Source organism: Tachysurus vachellii, chromosome 7, assembly GCF_030014155.1.
Source record: "Tachysurus vachellii isolate PV-2020 chromosome 7, HZAU_Pvac_v1, whole genome shotgun sequence".
Lineage (NCBI taxonomy): Eukaryota > Metazoa > Chordata > Actinopteri > Siluriformes > Bagridae > Tachysurus > Tachysurus vachellii.
The window spans coordinates 11,756,110-11,781,661 of record NC_083466.1 but is presented as its reverse complement, the minus strand read 5'-3'; the positions used below and the strand labels follow the sequence as shown (position 1 = coordinate 11,781,661).

Here is a 25,552-nt window from a genome sequence, read left to right as displayed (position 1 = left end):
TCACAGTATTGCATTGCATGTTAATGTATTTTAAACCCTTTACCACATTTAACATTTACATTTACAGCATTTGGCAGACGCCCTTATCCAGAGCGATGCACATAAGTGCTTAAATCGCTGTCATCGAATACATTAATACTGGTTCACTAGGTTACATACTTAAGATACCATGAGTTTAAAACATTGATCAAAGAAAAAATTTTTATCTAAAAAAAAGTTTTTATCTAATAAAAGTTTTTATTTATTTCAAACTTTTGTTTTTATATAACATACTATTTTATAGCTAAGGATGTTGCTTTTAAGACTGTATACATGTAACCATATGCCAGTATTAGTAAATGTAAGTACATTTATAAAGTATGTGTGTAAAAATAAAGCTGTAGTTAAATGGGTTGTGACTCTGCCTTCACTGTGGACCCGGGGATTGTGTTCACCACAATAACAGGCTGAAAGTAGAAAACGCAGCCGAAGTAAAGTTAACACACTGATATTGAGCTCTAATGAAGTTTGCACTAACAGGTTTTGCCATTCTGAGTTCTTACCACATTATTCCTTGGTGAGCAGCACTGAATTACTTTGCAGCAGAAGGCAGCCAAGGTGGCAGAGAGAGCAATCTGAGTCAGCTGCACAAGCATCTCTATTCCTCTGATATCCTCAGCAATGAACTGTGTGGAAAAAGAATAAATTCAAGATATGAGTCTGATCATTGTCTACTCTCTTGCAGTCTTACATACAGTATGGTATTGGACCTCCTTTTTTTGGTCAGTATAGCATCAGTTCTTCTTGGGAATGGCATTCATTCCTGTCAAGGGATATAAGACTCCAGCAGCACAGGTTTACCAAAATACGACAACTGAAGATCAGAAACAGGTAAGTCAATTCAAGTTCTTCCAATTATTGCTGTGATGCTGTGATGATTATTGAACATGTGATGCTGTGCCTTCAGATGTCTGTTATTGAGCAAAGCTGTAAAAATGACCTTACCCAAAGCCTGTCACACATGTCCATTGTTTGTGTGTCTGTGTTTTTGTCTGTGTCTGTGCTATTCAGCTCTTCCTGCCAGCAGAAGTTAATAACAGGATAATGTCCCATTTCACCCAAGTTGTGTAGGATGCTGACCAATGATGCCACACACACCACAACCTGCAGCCCCAAGCAGGCTTTCAGCTGCCAGAGAACAAGAGGACACTTTTGTTGGTATGAAGTACCTGTATAGATTGCAATGAAAATAAAACTGTCCTGTAGTTAAAAATCAGGGATTTGATTTTCTTACTCTAGGAAGGTGAAGATTCCTTGCTGCTACTGCCACACTACCAGCTATTATGTTCTGCAGTATGAAAAGTAAATGCGTACCATCAAACATAGTATTAAATAGCAAACGATAAAAATGTAAAGGCTTTATGCTTACAGCCGAGGAAGAGACAGCATGGATGATCTTGCCGTCAAAATAATCAGTGATAAATAACATGATACTCATGATAAAGAGACCCAGCATAATCTGTGTTACCTGTAAAAAACAAAAAGTAAATCACTGTAACATTGCAGTCTTTGTGGGTTTAAAATGATGAAAATATCTACACACCCCTAAAGCTTTTGGTTCTGCCTCCAGGTACTTCTGGGTTTGATAGGTGTTTTTCTGAAACTTCACCTCCACTAGGGGTCCTGGTTCAGTCCCTGTGTTGAGGGCACTAGGGACAATACTTTCTATCTCACTTTCTTCTGTGAAACAAAAATCAATAACACTAAGTATTAGTTAGTGGCACAGCACACAGACAGAAGTATTATAAGGGAAAAAGCTGTTTAGGTTTAATAACTGTATTTTAATGGTGAATTTTCTTGGCCAACAGTTTCAAAACTTGAAAAGTGTAATGCTGAAATCACCAGAGTGCAAGCAGAAAGCATCGAAGAACATTTTAAACTAATTGTTATCCTTCAGAAGTCATAGAAGGTGGAACAAGCTCTTACTCTTGCTCAGAATCTGGGCAGGTAACTTGAAAAAGATGCTTGGCCAACCTTTGGTTTTGGTAAGTTTGTGTGAAATGGTCCTGTACATGACTGACAGCCGGTGGGATCTTTTGGATTTGGGTTTGGCTCATTATTTAGTGTATTCTGACCTGCTTTTCTGCGTAGCATTGTAGTAAGGAATGATTACATGAGATTCCGAAAACTCTGACATCCCTCATCAACAAGTAGTTTCAACATGGAAAACAGCCTCTCTCTGGATTTTTTGGAGGTGTTTTGCCACCATTCTGCCAAAACTCTAGAGATTGTTGTGTTTGTAAATCAGAAGGGATTAGCCATTGTCGGTACTCAAACCAGCCAAATCTGCCACCAACAACTATGCCATGGTCAAAGCACAGAATATTAATCAATAGCCAAATTAGACTGTTACATTTCACAGATTAGTTAATTATCAGTTATCATAGTTTCTCAATTATCAGAGTGAACAATAATATGGGGTGGAACAGCAGGCAAGGGTCCAGCTCACACCTTCAAGTAACTGAATAAATGAATGTGGATGAATGTGTGTTGGCTGCTTGGTATAGCAAAATTTCAAATTTTTCAATAATTTTTAAAAATCTGTAAATGTTCACTTTATTATTATGGACAACTATTTATGTGTCCATTGATGGGAAAAATGGCATTTATATACATTAAAAATCAAACCCTTAACGCAGTAAAGTGTGCAAAATGTGAAAGAGTCTGAATACTTTACAGTATGTGGAATGATGTATTTAGGTTTATTCCTAAAACACATGGATGCATTAGATAGATAGATAGATAGATAGATAGATAGATAGATAGATAATAATTTATCCATTATAATTAATAAATAATAATTAATCCATTATTAAATTTACATTTCAAATTGTTAGTTTATCAAATCAATTCAGATCAATTTACAATGACTTATTCTTTACTCACAAAAAAGATAAACTAATTTTACTTTTTTAAAAAATAATTTTCTTTTGAAATCATTACATTGAATACATCATTAAACTAGCTTTGTAAAATGTTGCTATGTTGGCTTTGACGACGCAAGTAAGGCCAGTGCTTTTTATATATATATATATATATATATACTCACAACCTTCCGATCAGCAGTCAAAGCCTCAGCCACTAATCTACCACATCCCACATGGAATGTTGTGAGTTCAAATCCCTCTAGTGTCATTCCACAAATCCCTCAACTGCACAGTTATGTATATGAAATACATCTTCTTTAAGTTTGGGGGATTTTGTAGATAAACAAACGTTTGCTCTCGACAGACAGACAAAAAGTGTTTTCTTTAACAGCTCAGATCCCCATTACTGAACAAATTAAAATGTTAATGTAACTGCAAATCGGGAAATAGCTTCAGTAACTGCGTTACAAAATGGCCTTTTTACACAATCAGTGTGCGTCGCTTAACGGTCCAGATTCAACACACTGCGTTACACTTCAGCAGAAGTTTAAGAACTTACCCGCCATATTTGCTTATCCTGTATTAAATGAAGTGTACAGAGAAGACACTTGTAAATAGATTAATATTGTAGAGACTGTTGTGTATCCTTATAGCGGATCTCTGCTTGCTGTTGGATTCGCTGTTAGTTCCGCCCCGAGCTGAGAAATCTGACCCCGAAAAACATCTGGAGTGAGAGCACAGCTGCATGGTTTATACACTGATCAGTTGCTATACATTCCGATGTAAATACAGTGAACTTTTGTAACTGGAAGGTTTTAAGATCAAATCCTAGTCAGTTGCTGCATGGTCGGATTAACATTAGATCAGATGTAAGATCTCTTGATAAGGGAATCTGCCAAATGCTGGAAATTAAGTAAGTAGGAGCTCAGTGACTTAGCTGTTCGTAATAAAATTTTATACCACCTATATTCCTGTTCAGATTCTGTTTCGCTCTCTCATTGCAGAGGCCCGGGTTCGATTCAGGGGCAAGGTTCTAACCCAGCCACTGAAGAGTTAACTCTCAGTGTGGGCCCGAGCCCAGGTAAATATGGAATGGATGCATCAGGAAGGACATCCTGCGTAAAACGTGCCAAATCAAATACGTGGACCGTGTGATCCGCTGTGGCGACGCCAAACAGGGAGCAGTCAAGGGAAGAAAAAAAAATGACCTCAGGCTGATGCTGCACAGCACTGCACATATCTCCAATTTATTAGTCCATAATATTGCATAATATTCTTTTATATCCTTTATATTACATTTTTATATTTTCCCTTTTTCTACATCTATTCAAACAAATTCAGGTTTATGTAAATTTTATTTTTATGTCACACACAGGTTTCCTCCGGGTACTCCGGTTTCCTCTCCCGGTCCAAAGACATGCATGGTAGGTTGATCGGCATTTCTGGAAAATTGGCCGTAGTGTGTGATTGCGTGAGTGAATGAGTGTGTGTGTGTGTGTGCCCTGCGATGGGTTGGCACTCCGTCCAGGGTGTATCCTGCCTTGATGCCCGATGACGCCCTGTGACCCGAGGTAGTTCGGATAAGCGGTAGAAGATGAATGAATGAATGAATGAATGAATGAATGAATGAATGAATGAAATATGTAATCTCAAAACATGTCTGAATTATCCAAATAATAGAATTTGTCTTGTTTACAATGGGGTACACATCAGTTAGTAATAAAGCAGACAACATTACATTAGTGGACGTCCAATATTCCCCACACCCAATGTTCGTGGTAACGTGAGCTACACGATAATCTAATAAACTGTTCAAATAGGTTTTATAAGTTATTATCTTACAGTTAGTTTAATTTCTTTAAGAAAATGGATTTTAAATCACATACAGAGCATCTGCAGGAATATATAGTCCCTTTTGTCATGTTAATGAAACCTATGGATGGTACTGATGTTTGTATATACAGTACATTTCAAAATTTATGTTTGCTGTCCTGATCAAACCTATTTTCACAGTAATGACTCTATGTAAGGCTGTAAATTGGATGAAAATTATTTTACAGATTTAGGGTAGATTTATAGGTATAAGATTTGACAGAGAGCTGTTAGGAATAAAATTCAGCAAAATGTCACCACATTATTTTTACAATTTTACACTCTTTTTTTTCCTTAAGTGCAAATGTTTTAATAATTTAGTATTAAGAATATTATGTGTGTATCTTGTGCATATCAAGCTGAATGAGTCTTTTCCAGCAGATGGCGACGTATCTTTGTTTATCATTCATTCATTCATCTTCTACCGCTTATCCGAACTACCTCAGGTCACGGGGAGCCTGTGCCTATCTCAGTCGTCATGGGGCATCAAGGCAGGATACACCCTGGACGGAGTGCCAACCCATCACAGGGCACACACACACTCTCATTCACTCACACACTACGGACAATTTTTCCAGAGATGCCAATCAACCTACCATGCATGTCTTTGGACCGGGGGAGGAAACCGGAGTACCCGGAGGAAACCCCCGAGGCACGGGGAGAACATGCAAACTCCACACACACAAGGCGGAGGCAGGAATCGAACCCACAACCCTGGAGGTGTGAGGCGAACGTGCTAACCACTAAGCCACCGTGCCCCCTCTTTGTTTATCATCCTTTTCTAAAAACTAAAACTTATGAACCACTTTGTATTTTTATATAATTTGAATCTTGTACATAGACTAAAAGTGTTCTTTATTTTAATTAGGCCTTTTTTCTTTATAAAGTTGTTTGTATTTGCTATTCATAACAGCAGTCTGTTTGCTGAAATTAATTCTAGTACTTGGATTATGTAGTATTACTCCAGAAGTATTGGAATGCACCCTGAGAAACCTCAGATATTGCAGTATGATGCCATCATGGAAAGTCCACCTGGACATCCTTCTACAAAAACCTCTCTATAATATCTCTGATACACAATTGATAAATCAGGCTTTAAACAGTGAATGGTAATAAGTTATAAAACAGATTTCCGGAGTATGTAGGCTTCGATATGAAGGTTTAGATGGGGTTATTCTCCTGTGAATTGAAAATCTTTGTCAGATGGAACTTTTTTAAACTTTTTTCTGTGATCCAGCTTCTATTATGAGCTGGTAATAGATATACTTATTTTAACACTTATGCAGCAACATCACAAGTGTTACCTTAAAAGAGGTTAACCTCTTGAGACCTAGGCCTATTTTCCTGACTGTTTTTTGAAAATTACATCCTCTTTAAATGAGTATATCTAAAAAACTACAAAGTGTATTTGAATAATTCTGTTAGCAAAATAAAGGCAACACTTGTGAGATTGCTGCAAAATTGTAAAATATTAACAGCTCTTACAGATCTTATACCTATAAATCTACCATCTGTTAAATAATTATTCAAATACATTTTGTAGTTTTTGAGATATACTTATTTAAAGTGCATGTCAATTTTTGAAAAACAGTCAGGAAAATAGGCTTAATGCTCAAGAGGTTAAATAATTTGAACTGCACTTGTGAATATTTTGACTTTTGTTCTATGATCATTCCTTGTACTATTATTGTTTTCCACACAAACACAACACAACATAAACATGACACAACACAAACACAACACAAACCATCACAACACAACACAGTACAACACGAACACGACACAAATACAACACAAACACAACACAAACATGACACAACACAAACACAAAAAAACACAAACACAACACAAACACAACACAAACACAACACAAACACAAACACAAACACAACACAAACATGACACAACACAAACACAAAAAAACACAAACACAACACAAACACAACACAAACACAAACACAACACAAACCAGCACAACACAACACAAACACAACACAAAACAAACACAACACAACACAAGTCGTGGCCTAATGAGTTCCAGACTAGGATTTGATCTTAAAACCTTCCAGTTACAAAAGTTCACTGTATTTACATCGGAATGTATAGCAACTGATCAGTGTATAAACCATGCAGCTGTGCTCTCACTCCAGATGTTTTTCGGGGTCAAATTTCTCAGCTCGGGGCGGAACTAACAGCGAATCCAACAGCAAGCAGAGATCCGCTATAAGGATACACAACAGTCTCTACAATATTCATCTATTTACAAGTGTCTTCTCTGTACACTTCATTTAATACAGGATAAGCAAATATGGCGGGTAAGTTCTTAAACTTCCAGGCAGAACTTTTTTCCGCTGAAGTGTAACGCAGTGTGTTGAATCTGGACCGTTAAGCGACGCACACTGATTGTGTAAAAAGGCCATTTTGTAATAAGTAACGCAGTCGCAGTTGCTGAGGCTATTTCCCGATTTGCAGCTACATTAATTACATTAGTAAACGTCCCCCATTCCCCACACCCAATTGTTCAAATAGGTTTTATAAGTTATTACCTTACAGTTCGTTTAATTTCTTTAAGAAAAGGTATTTTAAATCACTTACAGAGCATCTGCATTAATAAACAGTCACTTTTGTCAAGTTAATGAAACCTATAAATGGTATTGATGTTTGTATATACAGTACATTTCAAAATGTATGTTTGCTGTCCTGATCAAACCTATTTTCACAGTAATGACTATATTAATACTTGGCTGTATTGGCAGTAAGGCTGTAACTTGGATGAAAATTATTTTACAGATTTAGGGTAGATTTATGGGTATAAGATTTGACAGTGAGTTACATTTACATTAACATTTTAATTTGTTCAATAATGGGGATCTGAGCTGTTAAAGAAAACACTTTTTGTCTGTCTGTCGAGAGCAAACGTTTGTTTATCTACAAAATCCCCCAAATTTAAATGATACCATGTTCTTCAATAATACAACAAGGAAAGGGCTTTTCCTTGATTCATAACAGATTTCCTTATCTAAAGTGTTAGAAGATATATTTCATATACATAACTGTGCAGTTGAGGGATTTCTGCTCAAGGGCCCAGTGGTAGTGGAATGACACTAGAGGGATTTGAACTCACAACATTCCATGTGGGATGTGGTAGATTAGTGGCTGAGGTTCAAATCCCAAGGCCACTGCTGGGCCCCTGAGCAAGCCCTTAACCTTCAACTACTCAGGTGATTAACATTAGATTAAATGTAAGTTCTCTGTATAAGGGAATCTGCCAGATGCTGGAAATGTAAGTAGGAGCTCAATGGCTTAACTGTAAATAATAATATTTAAACATAAAATGCATGATACATCTCTCAGTAACAACTGTGTCTGTCGAGAAGAATGCATGGGAGGTCTAAAGCATCTTGTCATCTTGTGTTTAACACATGATCCTCCTGGTTAGCGTCGACGACACTGTGATGCTTTTACCCCATAACTTTGGTTACAGGATAATTACGGAAGTGTAAATGTGAACAATGGTTGCTTTTACCTCAACAGATTACCTCAAAACAATACTTCTAACAATACTTCTCCCTGAACACTTTGCTGCTGACTTCTACTTATTGTTATTGCTGTCATCTTTCACAGAAGAAAGTGAGATGGTGGGATTTGTGGCTGGTGACCTTAAACCAGAGGGTGAAACAGGAAATCTAGTGGAGCTGAACTTTCAGAAAAACCCCAGTCAAGCCAAGAAGTACCTGGAAGCAGAACCAAAAGCCTTAGGGGTGTGTGGATAAAACTATGGACATTTTCATCACTTTAGTCCCACAAATATTTCTCGCCACATTCTGAAACAGCTATTTCTGTGATTCTGTTTTTCACAGGTAACACAGATTATGCTGAGTCTCTTTTTCTTGTGTGCCATATATTTGAATTGGAATTTTCATTACTTCTACACTCCAGCCATCATCAGTGCTAGCTTTTCTTCACCTGTAAGCATTAAGCCATTACATGTTTGACATTTTAATTCTAAATACAATGTTTGATGGTATGCATTTGCTTTTTAAAATGCAGAGCATAATAGCTGGTAGTGTGGCGATAGCGGCACAGAATCTTCACCTTCCTACAGTAAGAAAAAACCCACATATTCAGAAGGCATACATGCTTACATATTAGAATAACTTTAAAAAAAAGTTCTTTTACATAATTAATTTTTCTCTTGCTCTCTGACAGCTGAAGGCCTGCTTGGGGATGCAGGTTGTGGCATGTGTGTTTTCAGTGTTCTGCTTTCTCATCTCTTGGGGGCTAATGTTAGATAATTCCATGGCTCATTTTTGTTATGAGGAGTACCACAACGGCACAAGGTGTGAAAGACTGTTGGTAAGACAGCTTTTATAGTCCAGGTCTATACATATACAGTATATTATGTATAACAAGCATGTGTTGTTGTTGTTTTTTAAGATTGCTTAATGATGTACCTGTATAATTTATAGTTGTTGTTGTTTTTTTTTTTTGGAGAAATAGGATGACAAAAAAAAAGAAAGAATCGTTACCAAACGTTACCACAACTATGTAGAGTTAGGATTCTACAAAAGTCTGAATTAATTAATTTACTCGTCTACATTAACTGCTATATCCTAGTCATGATTTATCTGGAAACAATGACTAGCGAATACACCTTTTATGGGAAGCCATTCCATTGCAGGTCACCATGCAAACACACCTTCACACCCAGGGGAAACCTAATGTACTTCTGGATGAAACTGACCCAAAATTTTGAGAGAAAGTTCTAAATTCACACAGACAGCATTCCAAGCAACATCCCATGCGATTGTGATGCTTTCAAAAGTTTTTTTTTTTACTTTACCATCATAATGAATTGTTCAGCACTTTTACCAGTTCACTGGTATTCCATGGTGCTGGTAGAACAGTATAAACAAATGAATTATTTTATAAATTTTATCACTATTATTTTAAGTCTGATATAAAATTAGGACACTCAGGACACTGTTGGCTTCACGTGAGAGTATTTACCTCGCTTGGAATAACCTAACAAAGAATATTAGTGGTTGAATATGATGATGTTTTTGGATCCTTATGCACAAGCAATTGGGGCATCTCAGAGTGGGTTTAATTTAATCATTTACTTTAAACATTTTTGGGAAATGTTTTTTATTTGGATCGTTTCTATGAATATATTGCCCCTTGTTGGCTAGGTAAAACCAGAAATAGGTATGAAAACCTACAAAGCCATAAGAACCTACAAAGTGTGTCGACTTTCATATTAACCACCACTGTGGAGTGTGCTATGACAAAGAAATTCAGTGCTAAACATGTGCACAACCAAAACAGGTGCAAATTCCATTTTTTGGCCTCTGGTAAAAATTGTTAAATCGTAAACAATGTTTGTTTAATCTCTATGGACAAATTATTTCTGTGCACAAATGAAGTCCATGAACACCAGATACTTTACTTTGTTTCTGAATCTAGTTAAGAACTGAAAAATGTCAATATTTATCAGATTACAAATTGACTTTAAACTGTCTTAACATAGTCTATCCGATTCACAAGACTAGACGTTTACACTCGATTCCTGTTAGACTACATTTGATTAGGTAGTATTATACATTATATGCAATCTCATATATATATATATATATATATATATATATATATATATATCATATATATATATAAAGTCATTGTTCAGGTTCATATTTGTAATTTATTCTGCTTCCTCACAGTCTATCTATGAGCATATCTCAGGAATAGAGATGCTTGTGCAGGCGACTCAGATTGCTCTCTCTGCCACCTTGGCTGCCTTCTGCTGCAAAGTAATTCAGTGCTGCTCACCAAAGAACAATGTGGTAAGAACTCAGAATGGCAAAACCTTTTACTGCAAACTTCATTAGAGCTCAATATCAGTGTGTTAACTTTACTTCTGCTGCGTTTTCTTCTTTCAGCCTGTTATTGTGGTGAACACACCCCCGGGTCCACAGTGAAGGCAGAGTCACAACCCATTTAACTACAGCTTTGTTTTTACACACATACATTATAAATGTACTTAAATGTACTAATATTTACGTATGGTTACATGTAGACAGCCTAATATACACAGAGCACCCTGAGTTAGAATGATAGAATATGTTAAAATAGGCTCATTCGTGCTTAATTTGTATAATTTCTCCATTTTCAAAACCAGATATAAACTATGGTTATAAATATACAGATTTGCTTGAGTAAGATTACCATGTCTTGAGCATTGGGTGTGGGGAATAGGGGACGTCCACTAATGTAATGTTGGCTGCTTTATTACTAACTGATGTATACCCCATTGTAAACCAGACAAATTCTATTATTTGGACAAATTCTATTATTTCTATTATTATTATTGTTCTGAGATTACATATTTGTAAATGTAAGTATTAAGCATTGGTGTATGATTTGATAAATGTTTAATAATTATTCAATGGGTTCAAAATTTACTTGGTCTCTCACACACTCATAATCATACTCATACTCGTACTCGTAATTATACTCATATACTCAATACTCATACTCTTACTCGTAATTGTAATATGTGAATGTGTATGCCAGAAGAAAATCAGGGATTTGTTTTTCTTACTGCAGGAAGGTGAAGATTCAGAGCTGTTATAGCAACACTACCAGCTATTATGTTCTGCAGTATGAAAAACGTACTGCTGAAGAAAATATGACGACTGAGGTTTGGGAATAATTTCTCCAATTTATACCTCTGGCACACAAAATAAATATGTACTACCTGTTAACAACAGACTTGAATCTTTTATTTTTGCAAAGAAACAGTCTAGTCAAAAATGATGAGAAATAATTGTTTAAAGTGATAAGAAGGATTTTGTTTTATCAACACATGCCTAAGGCTTTGGTTCTGCTTCAAGGTACTTTTGGGTTTGAAAGGGTTTTTTCCAGAAACCTTCCAGAAATGCTAGAGTTCCTGTTTCACTCCTTGTGTGGAGGGTACTTTGGAAAACAGTCTTTTGTACAGATCTCACTTTGTCCTGTAAAACCTAATATCAGTGACACAAAATAGAAGCCAGGAGCACAATGCTCAGGTAGAAGTGCTATTAGAAAATGAATGTTGTATAGTGAAGACTGCTGTCTATAGTAAAATGCTATAGAGAAGACGAAGAGGAAAAATGTTTTATAAAGAAAATATTGTATAGAGATGAATGTTGTATGAAGAAGACTGTTACCTTCAAGACTGTTGTATAAAGATTGCTGTCTAGAGAAAATTGTATAGAGAAGTTTGTGTGGTGTGGTATATATAGTTTGTGTGGTGGAAATTTCTGATCTAAATATGTTTGTTTTCCTTTGTAGCTGTTGTGGCTAGAATCATTGCCAGCGGTTGTTTTCTTAGATTATGACAAGAGCAGAGGGGACTGGAGATGAGTTGTCGGGAATTAGTCATAAACAGCTTCCAGAAACTAAGAGCCTAAGAGATTAAGACAAAACAGGCTTTCTGAGACTGTCAACATTAAACTAAGATAGTCATGGGCAACAGTAAATAAAAATGCAAACTCAGTAAAAACACAGTATGTGTCACTGGACCTAATGTGAATTATATGAGAACTAATTATGGTCCTGATTCTGTGTCAAAACTAATGTGGTGGGTGGCAGATTGTAGATTCCCAGACGGCGGCAGTTTTAGCCTGAAACAGACTTGCTGAAAGGTAACCTGACCCAAATTGAAAAAGAAGTAAACTGGACAGCTTTTCACATGTGCAGATCAGAGGAAGAGAAAAGGTTGAGAAAAGCACAATCTACCCCAAAGAGATTATTTACACAATATCTGACAAGGTGAAAAACCTATGCATCACCTAGGACACTGGAACGCTGAGTCTTCTCGAACAACATGTTCTGCATGCGGAAAAGTTGCTCGCGCAAAACAAACAGGGGCAGGAAAAAAAACATACAAAGTTCAACTGACAATGATGCAAGAGGCCGAAGAGAGAGAACGGGAGAGAGTGGATGTTTTATTTGTGGAGGACAAGATCACTGGGCAAAGGGATGCCCTAAGAAACGTGACGAGGAAAACTGCATGACCATCAGCATCTTGGTCATGTCGGGGTCGAGGAGGTCAGTCCTGAAGGGATGGGTTAGTCAAAATCTTTGATGCTTTGCAATGAAGAAACGCTTCAGCTAACTACAGATTCCGACTTAAATGCTAAAGTTTTGAATGCTATTGATTTTCTTGAAAAGAAACATACTCCACAAGGCACATATGCAAAGTACAGTTTAGATGCTTATAAGCACATGACAATACACACATTAAATGTAGAAGGGAAATACTTTTTTAGTAGATTCTGGTGCAGGAAACTCTGTGATCAAAATAAATGAGTGAGATGCCAAAAATGAGTGGTAGATCCCTGAATTCAGTAGGAGCGTCTGGGATTGTTGTGAAAGAAAAATTTACGGCACCCTTAAGGTGTGTTGGAAATAACCAACAGCCATTCAAATTTTCATTTCTGCTATCTGAGTGCTGCCCAATTAATCTGATGGGCAGGGATTTGATTTGCAAATTGGGAATAAATTTCAGGGCGTTAAGTGGGAGCCCAAACCTCTTTTGTATGTGTTTGAGTGGGAAGTCAGCACCTCTGCTGTGAATTCAGTGAATCAAGCACTCACAGATAAGGCCCATGCTGTTACTAACACTACACGCACACAATACATGGACACACATGATCTGAACTGCACAGCACACACACGCACACACACAGGACAAGATGTATCTTATGAACAAGAGTGGTTTGAAAAGCGGAAAGAAGCTGATGTGTTGTTGTTGAAGAATTTGTATTGGGATGATCACAGATGTACTGCAGAAGTAAGTCTGTCTAGAATACATGTAAAGCCGGGGAAGGCCCATCCGTTCACTATAGAGAATTCACCCCCACATGTGTCTCTATCTAAAAGTGAAACAGAGAAGTGGGAATATTTAGGAAAATGGACATTGAAGTGTGTTGAAGATGGTGATTGGAAACCCAGTTCAGATCACACAGTGTTGTACAGTGAGAAAACTAAAGCTTATCGTATGTCCTTGAACTGGATAGCTTTGGCTAACAGAACAGTTGAGATAATGCCACAGGCAGACACAGATGTATTGAAAACAATGTGGCAGATGACACATTTCTGGGGAAGACCCCCGATTAAAAGCAGTTCCTAGAGAACTTTGGGCAACAGGGAAATATGATGTAGGTCTGATCAAAAATTGTGCACCGGTGCAGATAACACCTAAATCAGATTACAGACCTTGCAAAACACAGTACCCCTTAAAGCAAGAGGCTATTAAGGGTATCATGCCAGTATTTAATTCACTGCATGAGGCTAGTGTGATCGTGCTATGTGAAACCTCTCCTGTGAAAACACCTATTTTTCCTGTGAAAAAATTTAGGCCTCTGGGTGAACAAAAGGAGTGGCGCTTTGTCCAGGATTTGCAAGTAGTGAATGATGCAGTAATTACAAGAGCTCCGAATGTGCCAAACCCTTGCACAATCTTGTCCCAGATTCCACCAGAAAGCAAGTTGTTTTCTGTAGTAGACCTAGCTAATGCTTTTTTCAGTGTACCAGTTCATCCAGACAGCCGGTTTTGGTTTGCATTTTCCTTCAATGGAAAACCGTACACTTTTACCAGATTGTGTCAGGGATATTGTGAATCTCCAACTATTTACAATGAAGCTCTTAAGAACAGTCTAGAATCTCTGACGCTAACCCCAGGGTCAGCAATTCTTCAATATATGGACGACTGCATGATTGCAGAGCCATCTAAAGACCAATGTGAAAAAGACACTTGCATTACTTTGTCATCTAGCGAAGGAAGGTCACAAGGCGAGCTTATCAAAGCTGCAGTTTGAACAACAACAAGTGAAATTCTTGACATCTGATATCAGAACAAGGCAAGACTATTGAGCTGAACAGAGTTGTAGCAATACAAAACATCCCAAAGTCTAACACAAAAAACAATTGAGGTCATTTTTAGCGCAATCTTGAGCGCAATCGCTCATGGGAAAGGCCTACAGGCTCACAGTGCACTGACTTGGACTCCAGAGGCATTAAAAGCCTTTGTAGATTTAAAAATAGCTTTAGAAACCACCCCAACATTAGGGATTCCAGATCCGGGTTAAGCCATTTGTGCAAACAGTTGATGAGAAAAATGGATGTATGACGTCAGTGCTACTACAAAATCATGGGGGAAATTGAGACCAGTAGCCTACTTCTCAGCTAAACTGGATCCAGTAACAGCGGGCCTGCCTATGTGTTTAAGAGCAGTATCAGCAGCTGAAAAAGCAATTAATGCATCCAGGGATATTGTGGGATACAGTGAACTAACTCTTTTGGTCCCACATGCAGTGTCTCTTCTTGTCCTGGAAGAAAAATCAGACCATATGTCTGCAGCACGATGGCTGAGATATCACACTATTTTGCCTGACCCGCGTTGCGGTTGTAAATGAAATTTGCAGTCCTAGATCTGATTTGCAGGAGACGCCGTTGCAGAATCCAGATCTCGAGTTATTTGTGGATGGATCAGCCTTCAGAGATCAGAAAACAGGCCCCAACTGCGTAGGGTATGCAGGTATGCAGCAGAATCCTTACCAGAGCATCTCTCTGCACAGGCAGCCGAATTGGTTGCTTTAACAGCAGCATACAGGTTAGCAAAAGACAAAACTGTCACCATTTATACTGACAATAGATATGCATTCGGAGTATTTCATGATTTTGGTACTTTGTGGAAATACAGAGGTTTCCTGACTTCTTCAGGTAAAGCGATCACGCACAATGGCCTGATTTCTGAGCTCCTGGATGCAATCCTACTACCAGAATCCATTGCCATATGTAAGTGTGAAGCGCACACTGGGAAAACTGATCCTATTTTACAGGGTAATGCCCAAGAAGATGCAGCAGCAAAATCAGCCGTGCAGAAAATTTCTGTGGATGACGAAACTTTGTGTATGTTGAAAATATGTACTCCCACAGATGATCTCAAAGATCTTCAGTCACAATCACATGGAGGAAAGCAGAAGGTGTGGTAAGAGATGGGGTTTGGTATGGCCCCGATGACAAACCATTCCTGCCAAATATGTGCCATGATAGGAAATCAATGTTGCACCTTCATTCCCTCTAATGATGACTACCATGGGTCTATCTCTGATGCACTGCATATCATGTAGACTCCCTATCTATCAGTGATAATTCCAGTGAGTGTGGAATTTATCTTATTATGTTTGTTTGGCCCTTGTGCATATAAATGTGTTCATTATATCATAATGTCCAAACTAACGACCAAACAACTTGTGAAACTGAACGATGTTGACAACGATACGGAATGGACTTCTCCATTCGACAATGACTATTTCACTGAATTTGCACAGACTGATCCAGAAACAGACAAAGGTGAATATGGACAGTAGAGACTTGTGACTTGTAGAAAAGTTACAATGAGATTGATGTTTAATGCTTTGCCTTTATTTGCTTTTTTTTCATGTCCTGTTTCTTTCCCCACAAAAACAGCATGTTGTCCACTGAAGATCATGTATTTTATGAAGCATTCATGAAAACCCTACAGGGGAAATGATACGCTGATGTGAGATTGTACATGATTAAGCTTAGCTTAAAGCATACAGGAATATATTCATAACTGATTAATTGATACTAATTAAGCAATTGATTAATAATACTGTGAATCAAGTAGTTGATTAATAATACTGGTATATATCATTTAGAGTTTAGATTTGGTTACAAATTAATGATTAGTAAAATGTTGTGTGGGACAAAAGGAGAGAATTGTGGTGGAAATTTCTAAGATGTTTGTAAGGCCTTGTCCTTCTATGCTTTTCCCTTGTAGCTGTTTTGGCTAGAAACTGTCATTGCCAGTGGTTGTTTTCTTAGGTTATGACAATGGCAGCGAGGACTGGAGGCGAGTTGTCGGGAATTAGGCATAAACAGCTTCCGGTAAACCTTCTAGTAGGCCTTCTAGCAGACTTTGGCCAGGTCCAGATCTGCTTGATCAGTAGCTGAGCAGGCGGTGATTTTGAGCCAAGGATTGATGTTTTGCTTTTACATGTCTTCTTTGTTTGAATTCTGTCTATAAAATCAATAAAAGGGCCCTTCCTCTCTCAGGCTACACGAGGAGTGTGGGGTTCTGCTTCACAGCTGAACACAATAAACTGTTGGAACCTTTTTTACTCTTGCCCGTGCCTTCCAGTGTGATACTTTATACTTTAAATCTCTCAAACTTCAAAACTTCCACAACATTTGTATAGAAGAAGTAGTATTTCTTGTAATTGGAATTCTTTCATTATATTGTTTTGGATTGTATTATTTTGGAGTATTTTGGAGAAGTTAGACCCAAGAACACATGTTGAGTGAAATGTGAGATGTGAAATGTGTTCAGGGTTCAGACACAATTATGTCGCTATAAGTTGATACTTGAATAAATGAAACAAAATTAATTGTGGAATTGTAAATTAGGGGTAATTTTAGGGGTGGTAATTTTAAGGTTTTAAAATCAAAACACAAGGCTGCCGGTCACATGTTTGGGTTGTGTTTGCCGTTGGTTAAAGTCATCTTCCATATGAATAATATACAGTAAGGTCCCCTATGTTTTTGGCAATATTTAGTTTCGCAGGTGGTTTATGCTATAAATGTTAATAAGTGTAAATTAGTCTATCATTGAAAGAAAATAGTGCAATTGTAATTGTGAAACACTCATGATGGAAGATTTGAAAAAGGTACCAGGTTGTTGAAGAATTGTATGTAAATTCATTAGCAACCTCTAATAGCTTTCTATGGAATAATTATTTTGTAAAATCTAAACTATCTTAGAAAATAATTTTAATAAAGGACATGTTTGGTCTAAGGACAATATTTAGGTTATATACACACAGAGAGATCACAAATATTCCATTTATACATTTTGATCAGCTGTTTCAGATAAAACACAGATACATAGCCAAACACTGCGGTCAATTTTATCGAAACAGCTCTACATGCACAAGATACAAGCACAAAATATTCAAGCTAATTTTGAACATAATAAACAGAACTAGAAATCATCTATCTATATTTAACATTTAAAAATGTGCTGTCAATTTTGCTCCAATAATATCTTCTTTATCATTATTCTGAACATAAGATCAAGAGAGCAAATATTATTTTCAGTGTATATACAAACACGAAAATTTTCCCTTAAATTCTTACATTTTAGAAACCTGCAAAAAAGAATCTATATTCCTGAGCATTCTCATTTTAAAATGATAAAAGATTATTCAAAAAGTCATTTTCATCTGAAATCCTCACAGAATAAGCCATTAAACTAGAATGAATCTTATTTGGGCAAGGAGAAGGGTTTAACTTCAGTTTAAAATCAGTTGTATTACTCCACAGGCAGAACAAAATTGAAATCATAACTACTGGATTAAAGTCTGGACATAGATCTGATTTAAGACATTAGAGCACTGCAAAGAAAGCACAGACAGTTTGAACTTTAAAGTTGTAAATTTCTGATATCAGACCTTTAGTTGTTCTATCATGCACCTTACAAAAGGAGCAGTAGCTGACGTTTGGAATAAATGTCAGTTGTTTTTTTAATGGAGCAAACCTCAAGCAAACAAACTCAAAACAAATGTCTGCTTCAGTGGATCTGTGTATCATGCTAGGATTCTTCACATCAGAGAGTCTGATATCCATCTGTTCTCTTTCTCCTACTGATGAGATAAGCCACGACTACGATGATGATGAGGATGAGCAGCACTATACCTACACCAATGGCCACTCGGTAGTCCGGCTTGTCAGCTTTGCACAGGTCAACTACAGTAACAGACAAAGAGACGCCTGGTTATTGAAATCCAAAAGTACAAAACAAAATACTCTCTCTAAAAATTCAGAAAAAAGCTTTCAAACTGGTACAGCTTGTTCATTTTAATTAGAAATGAACAGAAAATTTTATGAAGTAAAGTCAAGAAGTCAAGAAGCTTTTATGGTAATTTCAACCATATATAGCTGAGTACACAGTGAAATGAGACGTTTCTCCAGGACCATGGTGCTACTTAGAACAAAGACAGAGCTAAGGAATTAAGTAAGTTAGTCTTAGCCACATAAAGTGCATCTGTGCAACCTGGTGTAAACAGTGCAAGACAAAATACAGTGCAAAAAAACAATATAAAACACTACAAGACATTACACAAAAGAAGCGGTGACCAGAGTACATACTGTATATTCTACGGTACATGTGCAAAAAATACTGGAAATAAACACTTAATAGCAGCAGTTATATGAGGTATTGTAATGAGTTATGTAAAACAGCAATAGACTGAAATGTGCAAGACAGCATGTGCAAAGAGCAAAAACAGTGTGCAAAACAGTTTTATACTGTATGGGTGGTGCTGTGGACATGGATGTGTATAGATAGATGAGTCTGTAAGGAAATGTGAAAGGAAGTGTGTAAGGAAGTCCTCAATCATCTCCACATCTGTTGTTTCTGTCCAAAACATCCTGATTCCTAAGAACCTTTATTTTATTTGGAAATGTGAAACATTTTAGAGTTACTTAAAAGAGTTAAGTGGAACACAGCATGAGCTGTTAATGAACCCAAAATACAAATTAGGCATTACTAATTTTAACTAGTTTTGCAAATAATCCATACAATGAACTACTGTAGTTGAAGGCAAGGAAATAAAAAAAAATGAAAGAAAACAAAGCATTTTGTGGAAAATAGTATAAAGCCTGGAATATATTCACAAGATGAAATGCAATATATATTTCGTAGTTTAAAGCAGATGATCAACTTACCTAATCCAAATACTCAAGAATATAATAGGGTGAAAAGCACAAAAGCATCTTTGGAAGACTTACCACACACTACTGTACTCAAGTCTTATAAACATTCTATAAGGTCTTCTGTACACAGTCTTTCTTAAACTGTATATCCAATTCAATCAGGATTATTAAATGAAATTAATGAAACTCTACTTACTGGAACCAAACTGGTTGTTGGTAAAGTTGAAGGCCTGCATCCTCTCGTGACTGAATTCCAGATAGGTGTCATTACCCAGTAAGATTGACTCTGACTTGCAGGAATAGGAGTGACCTATTGCTGTGCTGAAGAGTTGCACCTGTTCAATCTTCCTCTCCAAATGTGACAATTCTGAATGAAAACAAGAACAGAATACAGTCAAATGACTAGAGTGCACTAGATTTAAGTATATATCACAGATTCTTTTTTTTTTTTTGTCATTTTTCCCTAACGTTAAAGAAACTTCAGCTCACAAACATTTTTTTTGAACAATGCAAAAAACACACTTAATTTCACATAATCGTTTCTACTATAAATTAATAACATTAAAGCATCCAAGCTGTTTTATAGTGCTGTGTACTTCAAATACAGATACATGTTGTTGTGTTACTGAAATCATGACACTGTGACTCTACAACCTTGATGCCATTTATAAGTGTAGACAAACTGGTTAAACAACACAGCACTTATTATTCAGACAATTCTATTCAATCACTCATACATGTAAATGCAAAAGAACTATCCTAGAATATCCTGCAACATTTTTACTATGATACTAAACAAAAATATAGGTCTTCAAGTTTAGTTCACACTACATCTTTTTTTTATTGCTTAAATGTCATTATGTATTGTTTTATGCTACTCTTCCAAGCACCCAAAAAAAAGTTTTAAAAATTAAGTATTAAGTCAAAAAATGCAACAAACTCAGTTACACATTAACCGGACATACAAGACAATGAAATTTAGTGAGACAGGTCTAATAAATCGGCTTATATTTAGTGTTTACTCTGCTTATCTCTTTCTTGGAAGCAAAGTTCATGTATTAGAAAAAAGCAAGCTGAGGTATTTTACTTGGCATCATTTAACCAGAATGATGTACACCATGAGTAGTTAGCAAATCATACTACAACAAGGAACACATATCCACTGGTTCCATCATCTCTCCGGGTAAGATGTAGGTAACAGCACCGTGCTGGTGGAATGAACTACAGCTAGATGTCAGAACAGCTGAGTCACTGTCTATCTTCAAATGACGGGTGAAGACCTACCTCTTCCTGAAACACTTAAACTAGCTCTTATTTTCCCTGTTTGTTTTATATGTACATAATAATAATAATAATAATAATAATAATAATAATAATAATAATAATAAAACCTGCACAGAGATTTAAGTTGATGGCATCCTAAGTCTGTAACCTAGTGAACCAGTGTTAATGTATTTATTGATAGAGACTTTAAAACACTTTTGTATGTCGCTCTGGATAAGGAGGACTGCCAAATGCTGTAAATGTAAAGATATGATCAAATGCCTGAAATACTGTGGTAAATATATATGGGAACATGTTTTGAGGTACATTGTCCAAAATGTGTACTAGAAGAAAATTTATGATTTAAAATTCAAAACCTCAAGTAACCATGAAAAGTGTACAAAGCTGATCAGCAGCTGCAGGTTAGAATCACTTGTCACTTGTTAGAATGGAAAGGGTGTTCCACCTACCTCCAGACTTGAAGGCATAGGCCAGGCTAACAGTCACAGCACTGACAAACACCACATTTGCAGAGTCATTCTTTTAAAAAAAAAGGAGCAATATGAGAGACCAAGAAATATATGCATATATGCTTGCACACACAAAAAGCTCACAGTTTTGTGAATCAGATGATGATTCAGATGATGATTCACACCAGAAAAGTACTTCATACTGCATGTGACTCTGCCTTGTTCATCTAAAACATCACTCATCTATAAGGCAAACTATAAGGTGATGCTTTAACAGCAAATTTTATATCAATCTAATGAGTATGACAGTAAAACCCAAGAAAATATATTTTGCTGAATATTACTGAAAACACATACACAATCCTAATTTCATTCATTCATTCATCTTCTACTGCTTATCCCAACTACCTCGGGTCACGGGGAGCCTGTGCCTATCTCAGGCGTCATCGGGCATTAAGGCAGGATACACCCTGGACGGAGTGCCAACCCATCGCAGGGCACACACACACTCTCATTCACTCACGCAATCACACACTAGGGACAATTTTCCAGAGATGCCAATCAACCTACCATGCATGTCTTTGGACCGGGGGAGGAAACCGGAGTACCCGGAGGAAACCCCCGAGGCACGGGGAGAACATGCAAACTCCACACACACAAGGCGGAGGCGGGAATCGAACCCCGACCCTGGAGGTGTGAGGCGAACGTGCTAACCACTAAGCCACCGTGCCCCCCCTAATTTCATAACATGCATTATTACTTTAACTCCAGGCTCTCGTCAGGATGTAGTATCTAAAGCACAATGGTGTAAGCCACCTGCCATATTTGTTCATCAGCTGGTTTCTGAGCAGTTACTAGGTTGCTTAAGACAAATGAATAAATAGCACTATCAGCCTACTTCCTCTTCTAGTTTAACTTCCTTTTTATACTGTACCACAATACATTCCTTACACAGTGGCCAACATGTGAATTGAGTTCTGACTTTTTTTTCTGAATTATTTGATTAATCATTTAATAAATAAACAACAGTTTAATTTATTGTTTGCTTATAAAATTGACAACATTTCAAAGCTATTAAGACAAAGACAATTTAAACAAAGCAGTCCTGTTTAAACAAAATCAAAATATTAAAACAGAATTGCTTTGTGAAGAAAATATAGAACACCACAGTCAGCTTACATGTTTTTAAATATGACAAATTACTATTTGACATACCTTGGTGAAGGTCATAGAGATGTACCCTTCTTTTAAGTTAATCCTGAGACTGGCATTATTGCGTTCACACTCGCCATTACTGGTAGCATCTCCTGGAACAATATAGGTGCCTTCCATCTACAAAATGTATTAATAAATAGGTTAATTTAAAACAAATAAATAAATAAAACATCCCTTAAAAATACAGAGGCAACATTTTTGCCACTTCATTATTGATGAAGCATTGATATTCAAGAGAGTAACAAAAATCACAAAAGGCAATTAGTGACACATTTGATTTTCACCAATATAAATTTCCTTACATGTTGTTTACTGCTGTTGACGCGAACCTGAATGGCCGCCTGGACCATAACGCACAGCTGTTTCCCAACCTGCACAGTGTAGTTGCCCACAGTGATGTTGGTTGTTGCCGTTGGTTCAGGTTTTGGGGTGGGAGTTATAGTAGCATTAGTGATTGGAGCAGCAGTTGTTACATTGGCGGTTGTAGTATTGTGGTGGGGAGTTGTTGCAGGGGTTGTTACATTGGCGGTTGTAGAATTGTGGGTAGTTGGTGCAGGGGTTGTTACATTGGCAGTTGTAGTATTGTGGGAAGTTGTTGCAGCGGTTGTTACGGTGGTGGCTGTAGTATTCTGGGAAGTTGGAGTAGTAGTTATATTGGTATGGGCAGTTGTCATTGTGGTGGAAGTTTGAGTGGGGACAAATGGAGCAGGAGGTATCATGCTGGCAGGTGGCTTACGGTAGCCAGCATCTTCCTCAGCTAAAGTGAGAGCTGAGAAAAGTGAAAAGAACGAGTTACCATCTTTGCGTGTATATAAAGTAAAAATGCAACTAAAACATCTCTACGTTTAACAGTGACATACACAAACACATCATGAGGCACCAAAATAGTCACATGCGAACGATTCGCCTAGTTAGTGAAGTGTGTATAAATCTTTAACACCAGTCGACTATATCAAATCGACGAATAACATGTAGGCCTGCAGCTTCTCATGTCGAAACTTTATCACGTGAGGATGTAACACATGACCTACTGAAACTTTCATGACAGAGATTTCTGTGCATAACACTAATACTACATTTACTAATGTTTATAATTATAGATAGATAGATAGATAGATAGATAGATAGATAGATAGATAGATAGATAGATAGATAGATAGATAGATAGAGATATTGTCTAAAACGGTTTGTACAGAATCTAAAATGTAAAAAAAAAAAAAAACCTTTCACACTTTATGGCTGTTGTAAAATTATATGTGTCGTCATTCTGCATTAAAACGTTTAATATGGCGTCCTTGAAGAAGGAAACAAACACGGTTTTGAAGTTGTAGTAAAAATGAACTAAGGATAAAAGTAACTCTGAATAGATTTAATTCCGTCTAATGCTCAAACGTATGTTAGATATGAGATTAAAAACGACCGAGAAGGCTTTCTGATGCTGAATTAAACCAGATTTTCCGGTTTATTCGACCATAAAGAACAAGGCAGGTTTGGACACATTAACGCCGCACCTTCACCTCCTCTATGCCAGAGCGCATAAACGTGCCCAAAAATCTGTTTTTATTTAAGCCTCCTTATTTAAGTACTTTTGGAAAAGCTTAACAGAGGAAAAATATAGAAACTGGATATTTTACAGACTTAATCATGACGGAGATATTAGGAGTGATTTCCTTCAGGTATTAATTAATGATCATTATGTACCTGTCGCCAGCGTGAAGACAGCCACTATCAAGCGCGCAGATCCGTGTCTCATTTTTACAGATGTTTCTTGGGTTAAAGTGCTACTGGGTTTCCAGAAACTCCTCGTTTTATTTTACAGATGCGGTTCTCCGACCCTCCTTTGTGTCCTGGGCGAAACTGTCATGAAACGAAACTAGAAGAAGTGAGGAACTAAGATCACGTTACCTAACCGGAATTGTGCAATCCGAGTTGAACCCGTGGTTTAATGGGTAAAACGAAAGTTATTAGTTTGTTTAGATCTACACACTTAGACTTACAGATTTCAAGAGATATTTTTTTTTTCATTAGGAATGATATTTACTGTTTAGTTAATCTTTTAGTTCAGTTGTTCATCAAACTACTAAACTACTATCTGTTATTATATATTATTTTGTACTGTTTGTCAAAATCACATCTTGTGTCTCTGTAGACACAATAAAAGTCAATCTGGTCCACATTTGAGTTTTTCTTCACCTGCTCAAACACATCAAACTGAGGTGAAAAAACAACATATGGGTTTGAAATAACTGAACCAAATAACACTGAGAGCCCATTTTCCTAAAGCTGCTGTAAGCAATCTTAGCCGTTCATTAAAACTTCCCAAACAACTGTTATCTCCATTCAAGGCAAAACAGTTCCTGACAAATATGCCCTATAGTAAAAAATATCCATGCTTTTTATTGTAAGCTTTTTACTACGCTTTGTGTAAGTATGATGAAAATATATATATACCAATATAACAAAGATTTATAGTTAATTGAAGTATATCTACGTAGATCATTCCCTTTGTCATGGCTTTTTACGTTCTGATGCAAACTTCCTAACAAGCCGGTATAGAAGAAGTAAGTATTTTACTTTACTGTAAAGAAAACCTTCTTCTTCTATTTAGCATTGCCTACTGCTAGCTCCATAAAAACATAACATAGCTAAAGATAACAGGCAGGCCTGGCTAAAGTTCACCAGAAGAGATAAGGTACATTACAGTGTATCAAATAACACAAATGATAACAGAAAGCCGTAAAATGCCTCACGTCTGCTTTGTTTTTTCCCCGAAATTTTTAATATTTTGTTGTTTGTAGAGAAGTGAAAAGAGCAGATATGGATGTTTTGCTTGTGCAACAGCCTTTTTTCCATTAGACACATTTATAGCACTGCTTACTGTCAATCTAAGCTTAGCTCTTTTTTGATAATGCTAGCTCTTGGCTTTTGGTTATTTTGGCTCCTTTCTTTTAGTTGTAGATTATAGAACAGTATAGGTATTATAGAGTAGGTATTATATTAATCAAAACATAGTAGGTTTTATATTAATACCTTTTGGATTTA

General features: G+C 36.8%; 3 protein-coding genes and 1 long non-coding RNA gene across 4 annotated transcripts in view; 2 read left to right on the top strand and 2 right to left on the bottom strand.

The window, feature by feature from the left end:
- Nucleotides 1-254: 254 nt before the first annotated feature.
- Nucleotides 255-3,923, bottom strand: LOC132848529 (uncharacterized). The gene is made up of 7 exons (XM_060874322.1): nucleotides 3,466-3,923; nucleotides 1,583-1,719; nucleotides 1,409-1,507; nucleotides 1,274-1,327; nucleotides 985-1,167; nucleotides 543-665; nucleotides 255-446 (listed from the first exon to the last, which is right to left on the bottom strand). Exons 1-7 carry the CDS (start codon nucleotides 3,470-3,472, stop codon nucleotides 384-386), a joined length of 666 nt encoding a protein of 221 aa, XP_060730305.1. The 5' UTR covers nucleotides 3,473-3,923; the 3' UTR covers nucleotides 255-383.
- Nucleotides 3,924-6,934: 3,011 nt separating this feature from the next.
- On the top strand, nucleotides 6,935-11,547 carry LOC132848527 (uncharacterized). Its single transcript, XM_060874321.1, has 7 exons — nucleotides 6,935-7,093; nucleotides 8,403-8,539; nucleotides 8,639-8,746; nucleotides 8,829-8,882; nucleotides 8,988-9,134; nucleotides 10,499-10,621; nucleotides 10,718-11,547. Exons 1-7 carry the CDS (start codon nucleotides 7,087-7,089, stop codon nucleotides 10,754-10,756), a joined length of 615 nt encoding a protein of 204 aa, XP_060730304.1. The 5' UTR covers nucleotides 6,935-7,086; the 3' UTR covers nucleotides 10,757-11,547.
- Nucleotides 11,548-12,748: 1,201 nt separating this feature from the next.
- The window catches only part of LOC132847946 (uncharacterized), a 25,785-nt gene continuing 12,981 nt past the window's right edge, over nucleotides 12,749-25,552 (top strand). The window contains exon 1 of the long non-coding RNA XR_009648681.1: nucleotides 12,749-12,869. This is a non-coding gene — a long non-coding RNA (uncharacterized LOC132847946). The remainder of the gene's footprint in view (nucleotides 12,870-25,552) is intronic.
- cd68 (CD68 molecule) lies at nucleotides 17,602-24,391 on the bottom strand. Its single transcript, XM_060874320.1, has 6 exons — nucleotides 24,212-24,391; nucleotides 22,813-23,279; nucleotides 22,511-22,627; nucleotides 21,296-21,365; nucleotides 19,759-19,929; nucleotides 17,602-18,593 (listed from the first exon to the last, which is right to left on the bottom strand). Exons 1-6 carry the CDS (start codon nucleotides 24,261-24,263, stop codon nucleotides 18,454-18,456), a joined length of 1,017 nt encoding a protein of 338 aa, XP_060730303.1. The 5' UTR covers nucleotides 24,264-24,391; the 3' UTR covers nucleotides 17,602-18,453.

Excerpts from the sequence above, each read along its gene's own strand:
- LOC132848529 (XM_060874322.1), bottom strand. Across the intron at positions 1,508-1,582 it reads CAGAACCAAAAGCTTTAGGG|GTAACACAGATTATGCTGGG; the intron begins GTGTGTAGATAT and ends TGTTTTTTACAG. Across the intron at positions 1,328-1,408 it reads ATGCTGTCTCTTCCTCGGCT|AACATAATAGCTGGTAGTGT; the intron begins GTAAGCATAAAG and ends TTCATACTGCAG.
- LOC132848527 (XM_060874321.1), top strand. Across the intron at positions 8,540-8,638 it reads CAGAACCAAAAGCCTTAGGG|GTAACACAGATTATGCTGAG; the intron begins GTGTGTGGATAA and ends TGTTTTTCACAG. Across the intron at positions 10,622-10,717 it reads GCTCACCAAAGAACAATGTG|CCTGTTATTGTGGTGAACAC; the intron begins GTAAGAACTCAG and ends TTCTTCTTTCAG.
- cd68 (XM_060874320.1), bottom strand. The coding sequence starts at position 24,263 with ATGAGACACGGATCTGCGCGCTTGATAGTGGCTGTCTTCACGCTGGCG. Across the intron at positions 22,628-22,812 it reads TCAACAGCAGTAAACAACAT|ATGGAAGGCACCTATATTGT; the intron begins GTAAGGAAATTT and ends TACATTTTGTAG. Across the intron at positions 18,594-19,758 it reads CAACAACCAGTTTGGTTCCA|TTGACCTGTGCAAAGCTGAC; the intron begins GTAAGTAGAGTT and ends CTGTTACTGTAG.